At 36.5% G+C, this 18,607-nt stretch overlaps 1 protein-coding gene across 1 annotated transcript; it reads left to right on the top strand.

The window, feature by feature from the left end:
- Positions 1–16,316: 16,316 nt before the first annotated feature.
- On the top strand, positions 16,317–18,304 carry LOC149630091 (uncharacterized; the record flags this gene model as incomplete). The annotated part of the gene is made up of 1 exon (XM_089851268.1): positions 16,317–18,304. A coding segment is annotated over one exon (1,680 nt), but the record flags the coding sequence as incomplete, so codon positions are not given.
- Between the last annotated feature and the right edge of the window lie 303 nt (positions 18,305–18,607).

The following is an 18,607-nucleotide window of genomic DNA, read 5'->3' as shown; positions in this document are numbered from 1 at the left end:
GCACCCAATTTTTCCTGACATATTTTCGTCTGTATGCATTCCACGTCAAAGAAAACATACATTAGTTCCGGTATATTACGACGAGGTTTTTTCGAGGGGATAGCGCTGGGGTTTTTGTCCTTTATCACTTGAATGTAGCATAAATGATCGCTGGGTTGATGTTTTCCACATACTTGACAAAAAATTTCTCCGCAAATATGGTTAGTCTTACGGTTTGCGAAATCTATTGTTTTAAAACAATTTTTACAAAGGTAGAGCCTCTCACAAAGAGGTTTTTTGTTACCAGTTGGAACCAAGTGACTGTTATAACAATCATCACCCCAGAATTTTCGCAAACATGAGCCACATGTTTTTTCACGGCCATGACAAATAGCGGGAAGCATACATTTAAAGCAAAAGTCATTGCATTTGTGTGATTGAATTCGCCAGTATGGGGTAAGACACTTCTCGCAAAAGTACTCGTGACTAAAAAGAGGCTTTAAATTGGTAATTACATTGTAGTGATTATTTTCGTTAAGTAGAAAGAGGCGTGGTCTGGTGTCTGTAGGGTCATTTTCGCCCAATATTAAAACAGGTACCCTATTTTCGAATTTATAGACAAAGATGGAGTAAGCTGGTAAATAAACTTTAAATTTCTGGAACGAGTCGGGGCTACCACATTCAGATAAAGCGACTCCTGCCTTACGACATAGCTCTAAAGCCGCTGTTTTTTGCATTTTGTTGTGGGGACCTATTCTGGATATGCTCTTGTAATGAGCTTTTAACTCTTCGTTGTTTTTGTTGTTCATGTATTCACGATGAGAAATAGCTACACAGAGACCTCGAGCTAGGCACAGATTATCGGTACTTGTAATCCGACGTATTCCACGCCTATCTTTAGAGAAAATATTGAAGGGTTTAAGTTGACGACGATTAGATCGACCGTACCCTTCGGGAATTCTAACTATATGGAAAATAATTTTTACGGGGCCTTGAAAAAAATGTTCAATTTCATCGTCATAAAGTAGATCGGCTAGTTGGTCAAAGAGAATAGAGGGATCTACTTGGTCTAGTCTTTTAAATGACAACTCTAATTCTGGCCTGCAATTTATACCTAGACTTCTCAATGTTATTTGGACATAATCAGTGGGTCGATATTCGCTTAATACGTGATCCGTAATAGTACTTATACTATCTACGGGGTCGTCAGTAATGTTTAGAACTAATTCTCTACCGTACATATTAAATTGGTCATAGAATTTTTCGCTCTGTTCCAAGATTTCGCAATGTGGGACGTCCTGAATAGGTGAAGGTGGGCACCCACCACCCCATTGATCGTACGCATCGGCCTCGACTTCTTCCGAGTCCACGAGAGACTCCTGTTCACTGGGTAGGTAGTCGGAGGAGTTAAGAGACAGGTACTCAAAAGGGTCGTTTTGTTGACATTCCTGATTCAAAAATGCCGCCATCTCTATATCGTATTGTGGATTGTTGAATTCGGCGATTAAGGTTTCTTCCTGGTTAGTGGGTAGTAATTCATTCCGTCGACTTTCTATGCGATCGGCGTAAGAAATATTTAGAGGTCTAGGGATTAAGTTACTTAGGTGGTCCAATTCGTCTATTGTATGGCAGTCTTCCGGTGTTCTAGGGACGGTTCTCATGTACGCGATTATGTCCAGAAAAGTTTCGATTATATTTAAACCACCATTCATAATAAAAGTGGGTAAAGTTGAGGGTACATTAGCAGGGTTGATGTGTAAATAGGCACATAGGAAAAAATAAAATTTGTATAGTGAAGTTAGGGCCCAAGGCCTATTTACAGCTAATTCATCCAAATTCCAGCGAAGTGATTCAGGATCCATCTTGATGTTACGAGATCTAAAGTTAGAATGTGGTATTCTGTTGATCTCTCTCGTTATTCTATACTAAATTTCTCTAGGCTTTTTAGCAGGGGGGAGGGGAGGGGGGTGGAGGTTTACCTAAGCTTCTACTGGCCAATGGTACGTTGACCTTTCGGACGAGTTTAAACACGTCTACTATTGTTTGGCAATCAACAGTAGGTGACATAAGATTGACATTCGAGTGATTTTAAAAGGTGGCAGATGGTAACAAAAGGATGAGTCATCAATAGATTTCTTAATTCAACAAAAGGATTATAACAAAAGAGATGATGCGTCATTCCGTGGGGTTTTTACGACAATACATGAAGATGTAAGAAAAGTATTTCTTCAAACAATCAAATATTGACAGGTTACGGTTGTCTCTATTAATAGATAAATAGGTCAAGTTTACTATTGTATAATTTATTTATTCGTAAGCTGCTACGGAGTCAAGTACACAAAGGCTGTCGAGAATTCGTCAGATCTTGGAGATTAATCCCCAAAAACTACTTATTGTATTATTTATTTTATTGATTTTGGGAATGCTTTGACTGTCTATTTTTTTTAAAAAAAAGGGTGTAAGCCGGGGGGCAGGTATGTATTGGATAAACAAGATAGTTATATAGTTGTTCAATCTAGCTATCCATAGGTCACTGGGTAGAGGTAAAGCTTCCTAAAATGAGGGACTGAAGGGTGAAGAAGCCTGGGGAGATATAATCAGCGGGGGGAGGGAGGGGATATTTAGGATAAAGAAGTTAATAACAGTTGTTAAATGTATCTAACCATAGATCAATCGGTAGTACGATAGAATGACAACACAAAATATTTTTAGGTGTCGAAGACACTTCTTTACATTTTATCCATAAGATAGCAATACTTTGTTTAATGCATGTGGTAAAAGACAGAATAGAGTAATTGTCTTGATATTCAGTTTATTGACTCATAAAACGAAATAAATACAAGAGATGTTAGAATAGGGCTTGCCCCCATCCCACAAATACTATGTAATATAATAAGGAACATATAGTCATTTATAAAATGAATTTCAGTTATAATAAAATACTAAAATATTTTTAATCTTTTTATTTAAATTTTTAGTATTTTAACATTTTTTTAAACTTTTTTTAAATTTTTTTTTAACAAAATACTTTTCGAACATTTCTGTGGAGATATTTGATAATTTTTAACTATTTTCGTGAGGAAAAAATGCTGCGCAAGGTCAAGTCCGACTTCAAGTTGAAGTCGGTTATCCTTTCCTCTTCGGAGGGAAGGATAACACACTTGACCTTGCGCAGCATTTTTTCCTCACGAAAATAGTTAAAAATTATCAAATATCTCCACAGAAATATTCGAAAAGTATTTTGTTAAAAAAAAATTTAAAAAAAGTTTAAAATAAAGTTAAGAAAAAAAATGTTAAAATACTAAAAATTTAAAAAAAAAGATTAAAAATATTTTAGTATTTTATTATAACTGAAATTCATTTTATAAATGACTATATGTTCCTTATTATATTACATAGTATTTGTGGGATGGGGGCAAGCCCTATTCTAACATCTCTTGTATTTATTTCGTTTTATGAGTCAATAAACTGAATATCAAGACAATTACTCTATTCTGTCTTTTACCACATGCATTAAACAAAGTATTGCTATCTTATGGATAAAATGTAAAGAAGTGTCTTCGACACCTAAAAATATTTTGTGTTGTCATTCTATCGTACTACCGATTGATCTATGGTTAGATACATTTAACAACTATTATTAACTTCTTTATCCTAAATATCCCCTCCCTCCCCCCGCTGATTATATCTCCCCAGGCTTCTTCACCCTTCAGTCCCTCATTTTAGGAAGCTTTACCTCTACCCAGTGACCTATGGATAGCTAGATTGAACAACTATATAACTATCTTGTTTATCCAATACATACCTGCCCCCCGGCTTACACCCTTTTTTTTAAAAAAAAATAGACAGTCAAAGCATTCCCAAAATCAATAAAATAAATAATACAATAAGTAGTTTTTGGGGATTAATCTCCAAGATCTGACGAATTCTCGACAGCCTTTGTGTACTTGACTCCGTAGCAGCTTACGAATAAATAAATTATACAATAGTAAACTTGACCTATTTATCTATTAATAGAGACAACCGTAACCTGTCAATATTTGATTGTTTGAAGAAATACTTTTCTTACATCTTCATGTATTGTCGTAAAAACCCCACGGAATGACGCATCATCTCTTTTGTTATAATCCTTTTGTTGAATTAAGAAATCTATTGATGACTCATCCTTTTGTTACCATCTGCCACCTTTTAAAATCACTCGAATGTCAATCTTATGTCACCTACTGTTGATTGCCAAACAATAGTAGACGTGTTTAAACTCGTCCGAAAGGTCAACGTACCATTGGCCAGTAGAAGCTTAGGTAAACCTCCACCCCCCTCCCCTCCCCCCTGCTAAAAAGCCTAGAGAAATTTAGTATAAAATAACGAGAGAGATCAACAGAATACCACATTCTAACTTTAGATCTCGTAACATCAAGATGGATCCTGAATCACTTCGCTGGAATTTGGATGAATTAGCTGTAAATAGGCCTTGGGCCCTAACTTCACTATACAAATTTTATTTTTTCCTATGTGCCTATTTACACATCAACCCTGCTAATGTACCCTCAACTTTACCCACTTTTATTATGAATGGTGGTTTAAATATAATCGAAACTTTTCTGGACATAATCGCGTACATGAGAACCGTCCCTAGAACACCGGAAGACTGCCATACAATAGACGAATTGGACCACCTAAGTAACTTAATCCCTAGACCTCTAAATATTTCTTACGCCGATCGCATAGAAAGTCGACGGAATGAATTACTACCCACTAACCAGGAAGAAACCTTAATCGCCGAATTCAACAATCCACAATACGATATAGAGATGGCGGCATTTTTGAATCAGGAATGTCAACAAAACGACCCTTTTGAGTACCTGTCTCTTAACTTCTCCGACTACCTACCCAGTGAACAGGAGTCTCTCGTGGACTCGGAAGAAGTCGAGGCCGATGCGTCCGATCAATGGGGTGGTGGGTGCCCACCTTCACCTATTCAGGACGTCCCACATTGCGAAATCTTGGAACAGAGCGAAAAATTCTATGACCAATTTAATATGTACGGTAGAGAATTAGTTCTAAACATTACTGACGACCCCGTAGATAGTATAAGTACTATTACGGATCACGTATTAAGAGAATATCGACCCACTGATTATGTCCAAATAACATTGAGAAGTCTAGGTATAAATTGCAGGCCAGAATTAGAGTTGTCATTTAAAAGACTAGACCAAGTAGATCCCTCTATTCTCTTTGACCAACTAGCCGACGATGAAATTGAACATTTTTTTCAAGGCCCCGTAAAAATTATTTTCCATATAGTTAGAATTCCCGAAGGATACGGTCGATCTAATCGTCGTCAACTTAAACCCTTCAATATTTTCTCTAAAGATAGGCGTGGAATACGTCGGATTACAAGTACCGATAATCTGTGCCTAGCTCGAGGTCTCTGTGTAGCTATTTCTCATCGTGACTACATGAACAACAAAAACAACGAAGAGTTAAAAGCTCATTACAAGAGCATATCCAGAATAGGTCCCCACAACAAAATGCAAAAAACAGCGGCTTTAGAGCTATGTCGTAAGGCAGGAGTCGCTTTATCTGAATGTGGTAGCCCCGACTCGTTCCAGAAATTTAAAGTTTATTTACCGGCTTACTCCATCTTTGTCTATAAATTCGAAAATAGGGTACCTGTTTTAATATTGGGCGAAAATGACCCTACAGACACCAGACCACGCCTCTTTCTACTTAACGAAAATAATCACTACAATGTAATTACCAATTTAAAGCCTCTTTTTAGTCACGAGTACTTTTGCGAGAAGTGTCTTACCCCATACTGGCGAATTCAATCACACAAATGCAATGACTTTTGCTTTAAATGTATGCTTCCCGCTATTTGTCATGGCCGTGAAAAAACATGTGGCTCATGTTTGCGAAAATTCTGGGGTGATGATTGTTATAACAGTCACTTGGTTCCAACTGGTAACAAAAAACCTCTTTGTGAGAGGCTCTACCTTTGTAAAAATTGTTTTAAAACAATAGATTTCGCAAACCGTAAGACTAACCATATTTGCGGAGAAATTTTTTGTCAAGTATGTGGAAAACATCAACCCAGCGATCATTTATGCTACATTCAAGTGATAAAGGACAAAAACCCCAGCGCTATCCCCTCGAAAAAACCTCGTCGTAATATACCGGAACTAATGTATGTTTTCTTTGACGTGGAATGCATACAGACGAAAATATGTCAGGAAAAATTGGGTGCTTACGAACATCAAGCCATCTTATGCGTCAGTATCTCTGTTTGCGAAGATTGCGTTGACGAAAAATCCCTAGATTTTAATTGTATCAAATGCAACCAATTTGGACCCCGAAAACAACGTTTCTCAGGAGGCAAACCTATAGCTTTATTCCTGGATTATTTAGTCAGCCTATTCGACGTAAACAAGGTTATTGTATTATCGCATTTTGGGAGCAATTACGACAATCAAATATTAATTAGGGAAATTATCGATCGGGACGAGAAATTTGTCCCCGAAACTCTGAAAATTAACGGTACGCGCATTTTAGAAATGAAACTCTCTAATCTATTATTCCTCGATTCGTACAATTTTATCCCCGTAGCTTTATCTAAGTTCCCTGCCACTTTTGGGTTACCTAATGCCGCCAAGGGGTACTTTCCCCATTTTCTTTTCAACGTAGTTGATCACGAGTTCGATATAGACCGACAGGAGGAGACAAACTACGTGTTAGAAAATACTTTACCCCCCACAGAGGCTTACGGTTGCCAGTACTTTACAAGGAAAAACTTGGACACCTTTATGAAATGGCACAACTCCGAAGTCAGTAAAGAGAAAGGGTTCAACTTCTTAAATGAGTTGTATTATTATTGCGAAAACGATACTCAACTTCTCTTTCTAGGATGTTTAACCTTTCGGTCCCTTCTACTTAAAGTCACTAGCGTAGATCCTTTTAATTGCGGCTCAGTTACCCTCCCTGGCGTTTGTTCTTACGTTTTCAGGAAAAATTATCTTAAATCGAATACCATTAGTATCATTCCCGCAAACTATTACAGACTTGGTGAGAATCAGTCTTTAGGCGCCATTGAATGGCTTGAATGGACATCTCATGAGAGAAATATCCACATTCAATCCTCTTTTAGGGGTAAGGAAGTTAAAATCCAAACCCTAAAGGTAGACGGTTATTGTTCAATCAACAAAGAAGTGTTCGAATATATGGGATGCTATTATCATGGATGCAAAATACATTTTCCCATCAATAGAAACAAGATGTTACATGGTGACCCTACTGAAACGTTAAACACCAGGTACACGAAAACCGAGAAGAAAATTAGCAAACTAGAGGCCCTGGGATATACAGTCAATGTCAAATGGGAATGTGAGTGGCAACAAGACAAAACAAATAACCCCGACATTAATGAATTTTTAAAACGGAACGACATTCGTGTTAAAACATCCAAAAGATTAAACCCCCGAGACGCTTTCTTCGGGGGACGCTGCTGTGCTAACAAGCTCTACCATAAAACAACAGGTACAGAGAAAATGCACTACGTGGATTTCACTAGCCTGTACCCTTTCGTCAACAAAACGGGAAAAATTCCTATTGGTCATCCCAAAATTATTTTGGATAATTTCCCCGACATCTTCTCTTTTGATGGACTTCTCAAATGTGACGTACTTCCGGCCCAAAATCTAGTACACCCTGTTTTGCCAGCTCGAATAAATGGGAAGTTAACATTCCCCCTATGTTACACTTGTTGTAAGACACAATTTCAGGGGGACTGCACCCACACACCTGATCAAAGAGAACTACGAGGCACGTGGGTAACCGATGAGTTGAGGTACGCCGTAGAACGAGGGTACAAAATCACGCAGATGTATGAAGCCTGGTCATATCAAATAACACAATACGATCCCAATACTAAACAAGGCGGGCTTTTTAAAGACTATGTAAACGCCTTTCTGGAGTATAAAACTCTGGCTAGCGGCTTCCCTGCCGAATGTGTCACTCAGGAAGACAAAGAAAACTATGTCAAAAATTACAAAGAAGTTGAAGGGATCGACTTAGACATCAATAAAATTGAAAAGAATGAAGGGTTGAGATGCCTAAGTAAGCTCATGTTGAATTCTTTTTGGGGGAAGTTCGGACAAAACACCAGACACGTGTCAACAGATATAATAAAAGACGCCAAGACTCTATATGAGTTACTGCTTAACCCAGACAAAGAGGTGAAAACGCTATTGACACTAAATGACAATACCATCTTAGTCAAATCAGAAGATATTGCAGAAAACGAGATAGCTCACAAGCATACAAATGTAGTTATAGCGTGCTATACAACAACTATAGCACGCCTTCACCTTTTAAAACATCTCGAAATGGTGGGAGACCTATGTTTTTATATGGATACGGACAGCCTGATCTACCTCTCACCAGATGGCGCTCCTATACTCCCCACAGGAGATTATCTTGGTGAGTTAAAGAATGAGTTAGAGCCATACGGGAAAGACGCTTACATTTGTGAGTTTGGAAGCGCGGGGGCAAAAAATTATTCTATGAACATATACGATCCTGCAACAGAAAAAATCACCAACATAATTAAAGTTAAAGGTTTCTATTTAAATTCGTCAACAGAAAACCATGTCAATTTTGATATTATGAAAAAGTTGTTAGGCGTAAACAACAACGGCAAACCAGAAATGAACTCTGTACAAGTACCGATTGGCCCCCAAATTCGACGATTACCTAATCATACTTTAATTACAATTGATCAAACTAAAACATATCAGGTAGTTGTCGACAAAGTCAGAGTTTTCCCCGATTACACCACGACCCCTTACGGGTATCTTAAGTAAATTTAAATTTGTAAAGTTGTATATAATTGTATAGTTTTTAAGCATTTAATTAACTGGGGCGGTTTGTCTGCAGACTTTTTTTTATTAATACCAAATAAATCTTCATTAATCTATTTAATATCATTGTTATTGCGAAATAAATGTTCTTAACTTTATATTATAGTCTTTATTCCTACAAAACCATCATTTGTTATAAGCCTATACAATCAATCAATCAAATCTTGACAGGTAAAGAGAGAGAGACCGGGAAAAACCGACTCCTCCCCCTTGAGTGGCCGCCATCTTGAATTACTCCATACTGGCTGCATATTCTCTTTCAGTTGACAATATGCTATGAAATTATTTTTTCCGGCCCAAAGCTTCGGGGTTATGACTTAAGTGATTTACAGATGACCCCAATGAAACTCAAAAGAAAGTATACAGACTAAAAACTTTTGAAAGTCCAGCATAAAATACTGTAGAATATGATATTCAGAGCACAAGCCCCCCCCCCAAACAAAAAATGCATTATCTTTCAATATGTTACTTTCAATGTAAACCACTTTATTCAAAACCTGAAAAAAATGGCCCGATAAGAAAAGAAAAACGTCGTAGCGCCTTTTCGACTCAGAACACATCACACTAGTCCGGTCCTACCATGATTTTTGAGATATTCTGTATAACTAGCAAAGAGTATGAGTTTTTAGTTTAGTCTTCCGGCTTTAGCCAAAAAAAGTATGTCACATGATTAGTCAGAACTCGCTAAGGCTTTGCTTTTGAAATACCCCGACAAGGTTAGCACAGAGGAGGCATGGAAACGTCAGGGAACTTCAAAATGGCTGAAATAGGTCAGGGAAAGTGAGGGAATCTAGGACAAGTGGAGTTAATAACATATGATTAGAACGAAACTGCAAACTTAACCAGACATCGAAATTTAGGAGCTCTCCTCGCTCGTTTAGGAAAGTTTAGAAAGTGAAAACGTTCCGTTAACTTTAACGTTAAAGTATAGGGTTCAAAACGTCAGGGAAAGGGCCATGGAAAACTTGGAATAGTCCGGGAGTTTGAATGTGAAAACTTCATAGCAAACATGCTCGATTCTTAACGGTTGCATGTCATACGAAGGTGAATACGGTTGGTCCGACGAAAGGAACAAGGAGTTTATGAACATATATAGAGATTCTTATGTTCTTTGCATATAGGTGGTCGATGTATCTACAGATGCTTCGACCAAGTGCTTAGAATTCGTATTTTGGCAAACCGGTCGCATGAGAGAAATATTTGAAAAATATCCTGAGCACTTGCTTTGTGACGCGACGTTTTGCTTAAATCGATGTGGCATGCCGTTATACATAATAATGGCTGTAGATGGCAATCTCCAAAGTGAAATAGTTGGCTTATGCTTAACAAAAAATGGAAAAAAAGAGTACGTCGAAAAGCTCTTCCACACTTTTCAGACCTACAATGAAAACTGGAAAGGCACAAAAACGGTCATGGTAGATAAAGATTTAGGCGAGATATCCGTGCTCCAACAACTTTTCCCTGAAGCTGACGTTGAAATTTGCTTGTTTCACGTCTTAAAGGCCATGAAGTCAAAAATATCATCTCTTAAGATGACATCAACCGCTAGTCAATCAGCGCGAATTCACGCTCAACAACTGGCATATTCTTTCACAATAAATACCTTTAAAGAAAATGTTGAAGCAATGCTGGCCGACGAGAAACTAGCTAGTTACCCCGAATTTATAAAATATATGCTTGATAACTGGATATCAATCAAAGAGATGTGGGTGGCAGCCTATCGCCGTCAACATTTCAATTTAGGTGAAGCAACGAACAACCGCTTGGAATCATACAATCAAAAAATAATAGGTATATGCAGACGAAACGCTGCCTTAGACGATTTCTACAGGGACATGAAAGTTCTTTGTGCCTATATTGAGAACCTAAATGATCATGAAAAATTTAAGGCGAAAACAAAAAAAGCATTCAGTGTTACCACATTTGATTATGATGATTTACGAGATGCGGCTCAGAGTATTTACGATAAAGTTGTCCCAGCCTATGCTGAACTGATTATTCAAAATCTCTCGAAAGCAGTGTCCTGTAAAAGTATTTCCAGCCCAGTCGACAACTGTGACTCTATTATCGTCAAAATTGACAAGTTTCCGGATGCAATCACTAATGGCATTACTTGCTCTTGTTCCACTTTTGTCAATAAAGGAATCCCGTGCCCCCATATTTTTATCTCAAGGAGATATTTGGAAAAGGATATTTTCACAGAGGAAATTATTTCAAAAAGAATATCCAAAGATTTTTGGATGGAATTGCTTAAATCAAAAAAAGTTAATCAAAAGCGAAAGGCTTTTTATAATCGGCACCCTCCGAGACCAAATAAATGTAAGACATCACAGGAAAAATATAGCGAGGCAATGCCAGCGCTCCAAGCTCTAGGAAATGTTTTGTCTTGCTGTGGCCAAAAGACGTTTCAAAGGAGATTGAAAATGATAAATAAAATATGCAAAACTTGGGCGGAAAGAAAAGATTTCAAAATTGTTATTGATAATTCTACAGGGCCGGTAGGGCCTTGTAGATATGACATGACACCCTTCCGTAATGTTAAAGGAAAAGTCACACCTTTTAAGGTTAGCGTCCCATAGAAAAAGCATTAAAAAATTTTCAGTTTTTTAAGGCAATTGTGGCAGGCCATACGGAAAAACTATAGCGAAGTTAGTTTTCGGAATACTTCTAAATTAACAAGCATTTATTAAATGGGAAACTTACGTGTTTCGATTTTTAATTAACGAATTCTAATTTTTGTAATTTAACTAATTAAGATAGTACGTCAAAAAATTACTTTTGGGCCAGAAGTCAGCCTAACCTTATAGCACGCTTAAACCTAATTCTACATTTCGTTCTCGTTGACAACTAGAAGGGCCTAGGTTTGTGGGTGCTAACAAGTTACGTTGACATATTTCAAATGTTGGCTTTCTTGCTGATTTTCCTAATTTCTTAGCAGTGGACGCTAACAAATTACTTTGGTATTTCAACCGAGCTTGAGCACCTTTATATGTATTTTCTAATTAACTGTAGCACCCTTAATAAGAAATACGTCGCTATCAGGTCGAATTTTCGTCTAGAAAAGTAATTCAGGTAAATAATTACAGTTAACAGAGGTTTTTATATCATTTAAAGTAAGTTTTTGAACGTTCTTTACGGCCAAGGCTTAAGTTGTATAAACTAATAGCACCATATCTTATTTCCCCATAGAGCTTAATACAGTCGAAGGCAGAGGGCTGCCATTACCCTATTTTAGTTACTCTTTAAAGATTATTAAAAAGGCTGATTTCCAGCTCTCATTTGTTTTGGAATCCTGTGTATAGTCTGCTCAATTTTATGCTAGAAACATAGCCTAACCGGGTTAACACTAGGCTTTTTATGCTGTATTTACCGTGTGCGCTTCCAATAAATGGCATACCTATTCAAATTATTAACGTGTTGAAATAAAGATAAATTAGATAATGCTTTTCACCCTGTGAAAAGATCGAAAACTTCAAAATACTACTGGTAAGATGACAAAAAGTTTAATATGTTTTCCCTACTGCAGAGTCGTGATGTTTACGTTAGCGCAGCTTAACTATTTGTTACAACAGTGGATTTTGTTAATTCATAAATATAAGTAACAGTGGTGCTGATTAATCCAGGAGGTCAGTGTCGTTATGTAATTTAAATAGTCAAATAATTTCCACGTTTACATCAGCGCAGATTTTTCCAACGTAACCACGTCAGCAACGGAGGGTTACGTTGTTGGCTATCTCCACAGTTCACATTTATTTGTCTAAATTGCTATGAATTGTTTAGGTATTTAATTTAATTACTGTTATTGAAGCCAAAGTTGCTAAACTATAGAATCACATCATTCATTAACATATGTTATAGATGATCTTTATGTTACCGCAAATTTAGCACGTGGTATGATAAAAATTGAACACATTGTGCTGGCAAGAATGGAAAACTCTTCTAAACTTTACAATTAAGGTGATTTGAAACTCATTTTATAAGCTAAATCAACACTGCCAAACCTCAATCCTTCATTAATTTCAACTTAATTATGTATAATTAACGTGAATTTAAACATGAAATATACATATTTGGATGAGAACTCGAGTAACTTTGAAATAAAATACTTAATTAAGATTAAAACTGCACAAGCTGTTAGTATAGCCCCATGTTTTCTATCTCATACTTAGTTAATTTAAATTATCTTTAAAGTAAATTAATAGGCGCGAAATTCGAAAGTTTAAGGTAAAATAAGATTCAAAACCCACTAAAAATTGCAATTAAGGTTAAGTATATATTGAAAGTCATTTATAACCTAAATGTTCACTGCCGAAACACAATCCTACGTTAATTTTAAATCAATTAAATATAATTAACGTGAAATTAAACCAAAAATATTCATTTTTTGGATTAAAAGCTCAAATAACTTTTATATAAACTGTTTATTTAAGATTAAAACTACCCAAGCCGTTGGTAAATGCCAATGTTTTCTATTTCACACTTCAAGTAATTTCAACTATGTTTAAAGTACATTAATTGGCGCGAAATTCCAAAGTTTAGGGTAAAATACTAACTGTGGCAAAAATGTCAAACTGCACAAAACGTTCCAATTAGGGTAAAAAATTGCAATAAACTAAACTTTTAACCTTAATCGACTCTCCCGAACTGCGCTCAAATTAAGATTAAAACAACACAAGTTTTTCGCACAGCCACAGATGTTTCCTATTTCACCTTCATCATTAAAATACATCAAAAGCGCATACATATTTTAGAGTAATTGCAATTAAAGGTAAAATTTCATTGAAACTTGTATTATAAACTAAATCCACACTAGATAAACCGTTAAATTAAACTTAATCAAGTATAATTAATGTGAAATTAACCCAAAACAGGAATGTGTTTGGTAAATTCATGGATACCTTATAATTTAACTAACAAATTATAATTAAAACTACACTTATCTTTCACTCAGCCTCCATTTTCCTGTTTAATTCTTACACTTAAAAAATTTAAAATCATTTTTCCCATATTGAAAAGAGAGCCATTGAAAAGGCGCGAAATTTAAAAGTGTTTTGGGGAGGAGGGGGCGGGGGTACAGTTTGTGTGCCTTTTTAACAGGAGTATTGTTACAATTGTAACACTACAGACCTTGTATTTCTAATGGAACCGGCAATACCGCAACGCTGAGCCGAAAAACCAGGATGGTAATTGTTTGGACCTATCGGGTGAGGACATTGGAGCACCAAAAACATACCGCGGTGTCACTTGTTGAACGTTAAAGCGACCTTCAACACTTTAAATCCCATGACCTGCTCAATCTGGCAATCTTTGAAAACTCAACTTTGAGGTACTTCCGGTCCCTTTTGATATACAGGGTCTTCAGTGTTGGAGCTAAGTATAAGAATTACAGTAGTTAGTCTCGTTTCCTAGCAAAATGCCAACCTGTTCTAAACAGGACAAATTGGACAGGATGTTTATTTTGGGTGAAGGTCGCAGTAACGTTCAACTAAAGTCAGTGCTTTATGCCGAACGGTTTCCACACCGACAACATCCGGTGCGAAGCACCTTTTCCGACATTGGCGAGCACCTTCGTGATTTCGGTAGTGCAAGATCATGAACGTAGAAGAGACTGTATAGTCTGTAATGAGGATATAGATTTTGACATCGTAGCACGTTTTGAAGCCAATTCATGCTAATAGTAGAGCGGTGGAACAAGAAGTTGCACTAAGCCATTCTACTGTTTGAGCCAGTTTACAAGGGCATCATTACTGGCATTATCATACCCCCTACATCAAGCCTTAACGGACGAGGATTTCCCAAGACGGCAATACCATTAGTCTTACTATGCGTCATGAGTTTACTGCTTGCAAATGTATTGCAAGACATGGACAGTCGTCTGGAAGATTGCCTAAACCACAATGGTAGAAACGTCGAATATTTACGTTGAGGTGTTTACCAAACAGTTAAGAGGTTGCAATTTGAGGCCCACGTTCTAAGACTAATCGTAGGACAGTGCTTTAAAATATTTTGTTGCATTCTCCAGTATTCGTTTTGTACCTTGTCACTCGTTGTCACTTGCATACAATAAAACATGAATTCTAAACATTTATTTACACCCTGTATAATTTAGTATGACATCACCCGTTGGCAGTATTGGGGGTTGTACATAAAGGAAGCTGTTGGTCTGATCTCGACACCACTGTACATGCATACAGTGTACGAAACAAATATTTTTCTTCCATATTTCAAATACCGTCGTTTTTAAGCTTCTTTCATAAATAAAGTGCAACATTATATACTTATCGAAATCAATGTTATTGGATATAAGTTAAATGTAATTAACGATACTGAAGTACTTCTTTAAGGAATTAGAAATAGATCAACCCCAAATGTATGACGGTAAAGCAAACATAATTATTCAAAATTTAATTACATTAAGACTGAAGTAACAGATATTATAAAAAAACGTCTTGGTTTGGACCAAGGCCGAAAAAACAAACGATATGTGTGAGGTTTATCAATTGGCTGAAGTTTCAGATATTGCAATTTTTTTAGTTATTTTTATCCATTTAATCCTTAATCAATATTAAATTCAATCAACTGATTTTACTGTTAATCGATCTATTCCCTCTAAATTAATTGAAAAAATTACATATCTACGCTTTTTCAAGAACAATTACATTTTCCGAAAACATTTTATCGGGAAATTAATTATTTTGAAGGGATTTCGTGTAAGCACTTGACGGACATAGTTTTAATTGTTGCTGGCTTGACAAATTTTCAAGTTTGCATCAAAAAAAAAAAACTTAAATCGGTAAGTTTCTAAGAAGACTGATGTTAAAAAAATATGATAATTTAAATTTATTTTGTTCAGACTAGTTAATAAACGAATGCCGTATACTTAAGACAAAGCAACATCGTTTATCCTGTGTGGTTTTTGTTAGCAAGTAGCAAGGTCACACTTAACTTAACCCCCCCCCCCAAGAAAGTACGAAGAGGGAAATTGCAGTACAACCTTTCTTTCATAGTCGCGACATCAGAAATGTAGCATTTCGATATACGAAATTAAATGTATGAATTCGTGCAACACCCTGGTTTGGCATCCACTATTAAATATTTACATCTTTCTTTCGAATTATGTCTAAGTTCGCTTGGTCTTTTTAGACACAGTATTTCAAATATTCAATATTAAATCCCTCAACACGTACTCCCTTCAAAATAATTAATTTCATGATAAAATGTTTTCGGAAAATGTAATTGTTCTTGAAAAAGCGTAGATATGTAATTTTTTCAATTAATTTAGAGGGAATAGATCGATTAACAGTAAAATCAGTTGATTGAATTTAATATTGATTAAGGATTAAATGGATAAAAATAACTAAAAAAATTGCAATATCTGAAACTTCAGCCAATTGATAAACCTCACACATATCGTTTGTTTTTTCGGCCTTGGTCCAAACCAAGACGTTTTTTTATAATGTAGATTATGATCTTGACGAAAACACTGACGATGACGAGACCAAAGATAGAAAAGCAAGAGAAGATCAAGACGGAAATAAGAGTGAAGATGAAGACCAAGATAAAGACGAAAATAAGACTGAAGATGAAGATGAGACTGGTGATAGGGACGAAGAGGAGACTGAAGATAGGGACGAAGAGGAGAATGAAGATAGGGACGAAGAGGAGAATGAAGATAGGGACGAAGAGGAGACTGAAGATAGGGACGAAGAGGAGACTGAAGATAGGGACGAAGAGGAGAATGAAGATAGGGACGAAGAGGAGAATGAAGATAGGGACGAAGAGGAGAATGAAGATAGGGACGAAGAGGAGAATGAAGATAGGGACGAAGAGGAGAATGAAGATAGGGACGAAGAGGAGAATGAAGATAGGGACGAAGACGAGAATGAAGATAGGGACGAAGAGGAGAATGAAGATAGAGACGAAGAGGAGAGTGAAGATAGGGACGAAGAGGAGAGGATAGAGAAAAGTCACAAAAGAAACCAGAGCCACGGAAGAAAACGAAAACTAGACCCTAACGAGATTAAGAGGAATCTAACAGAAGATTTCACTAAAACCGAAAAGAAAGGTAAAATCACACTCCCCAGAAAAGAACATCAAAAAGATGACTATGTAAAAGAGGGCTTCAAATTGCCTGAAGTTAAAGAACCTATGAAACTTAGTGTCGTGGGAAGGCCTAAGCGAATTTTTCAAACAGTTATTGGTCTGAAAAGAAATAGGCTAAGAAGAGTCCCGTCAATTAAAGAAAAAAGTCCTGTGAGAGTAAAAAGCAACAGACATTCTCTATCGCCAGTTAAGATAAAAGATGAAGATTATCCTGACGATGAGGAAACAATTAAAGAAGCAAAAATATGGCTTAAAAAACCGATAATTTTAACTGAAGAGCACAGAGCAGCATTGATTTCCAGATCATATATGCACAATGAGATTCTAGATGCTGCGCAATTAATTCTTAAATCTCAATTCAAGAACGTTACTGCCGGTTTAAACTCTTTATTTAAGACCAATGTCGATTTTGGAAAATATCGCATTCCTTTCATTCAAAATACGGTGCAAAACGAAGGATATTTTGTCCAAATTTATAACATTTCTTCACATTTCATTTGCGCAGCGGGATTTTACAAAGACGAAGTGGCTACGATTTCCATATATGATTCTTTGAAATATCTATCCTTAAGTCACAGAATCTCGAGATTACCACAACTTGTATCGCTATTAAGCGCACAATTTAAAAATACACTCGTTGAAAGCTTGGAGATCAAATTCATCGAAGTTACCGAGCAACTGGAGGTAGAATGCGGGGCGCACGCTGTAGCTAATGCTCTTAATGCGTGCTTACATGCTGAGCCCGGCTGCATTCAATACGATACGGCAAATGATGTTATGAGGAAACATCTCCATGATTGCCTGGAAAAGAAGTATTTATCGCCATTCCCGATTCGAGCGAAGCACCCAAGTTCCTTAAAGGTGTGCCACGAAAGCAAACACAGTCTTGTTTATTGTGTTTGCAGAAAACCATACACCGGAGACCGAATGATCCAATGTGACAGATGCTCCGAATGGTTTCATGAAGCATGCGTTAGCACTTCGAAAAAAAACCCATGAAGGGCTACGAATGGTATTGCGAATTCCGCTGTGATACTGAAACGGTTGAATTGAATTAATTCATCAATAAGATAAAATTATCATGTCCTTTTCAATTTCTGTAAAAACTGAAAATAAATATATTTAGTCACTACACTAACATATTAACTGAAGGATTTAGTCTTATTGGTACAAGATGTAACGCTCGAACAAGCTAATGAACGAAGTTTACAAATGAACACTTTTTTTAATTTACGATTTTTGGCGTCTCTGACGGTCATTCTTTTAGTTTCACAATATTCCAATTCCATAAAATACTCTAGTACGGCACTTCGTGCTAATTAAGGTTAGGTTAGGTTTGGTTACAATGGGTTGGCCAATAATTATATACCTTTTTGGGCCAATTTGCTAAATTTTACAAGAAGAGCATTTAGACACCTTCCTACCTCCTCAGAGACCTTGGGCACGTTCAAGAAGTAAATGTATCACAGAGATCCTTTTGTCATACAAGGGAGCAAAGGGAGAATAATACTTAATATTAGAGGCAAAGTCATGAGAAAATGATTTAAAAATATTGTAGGCCTTTCCAGAAGCCGATGTTTTCATTATTAAACGTTATACAGTGAGGAAAA

The sequence above is a fragment of the Phalangium opilio genome, unplaced genomic scaffold (assembly GCF_054372755.1).
Source record: "Phalangium opilio isolate 3A_F unplaced genomic scaffold, DU_Popi_V2 ptg000103l_1, whole genome shotgun sequence".
Classification (NCBI taxonomy): Eukaryota; Metazoa; Arthropoda; class Arachnida; order Opiliones; family Phalangiidae; genus Phalangium; species Phalangium opilio.
The sequence above is the reverse complement of the archived record's forward strand: the minus strand, read 5'-3'. Positions and strand labels throughout refer to the sequence as shown.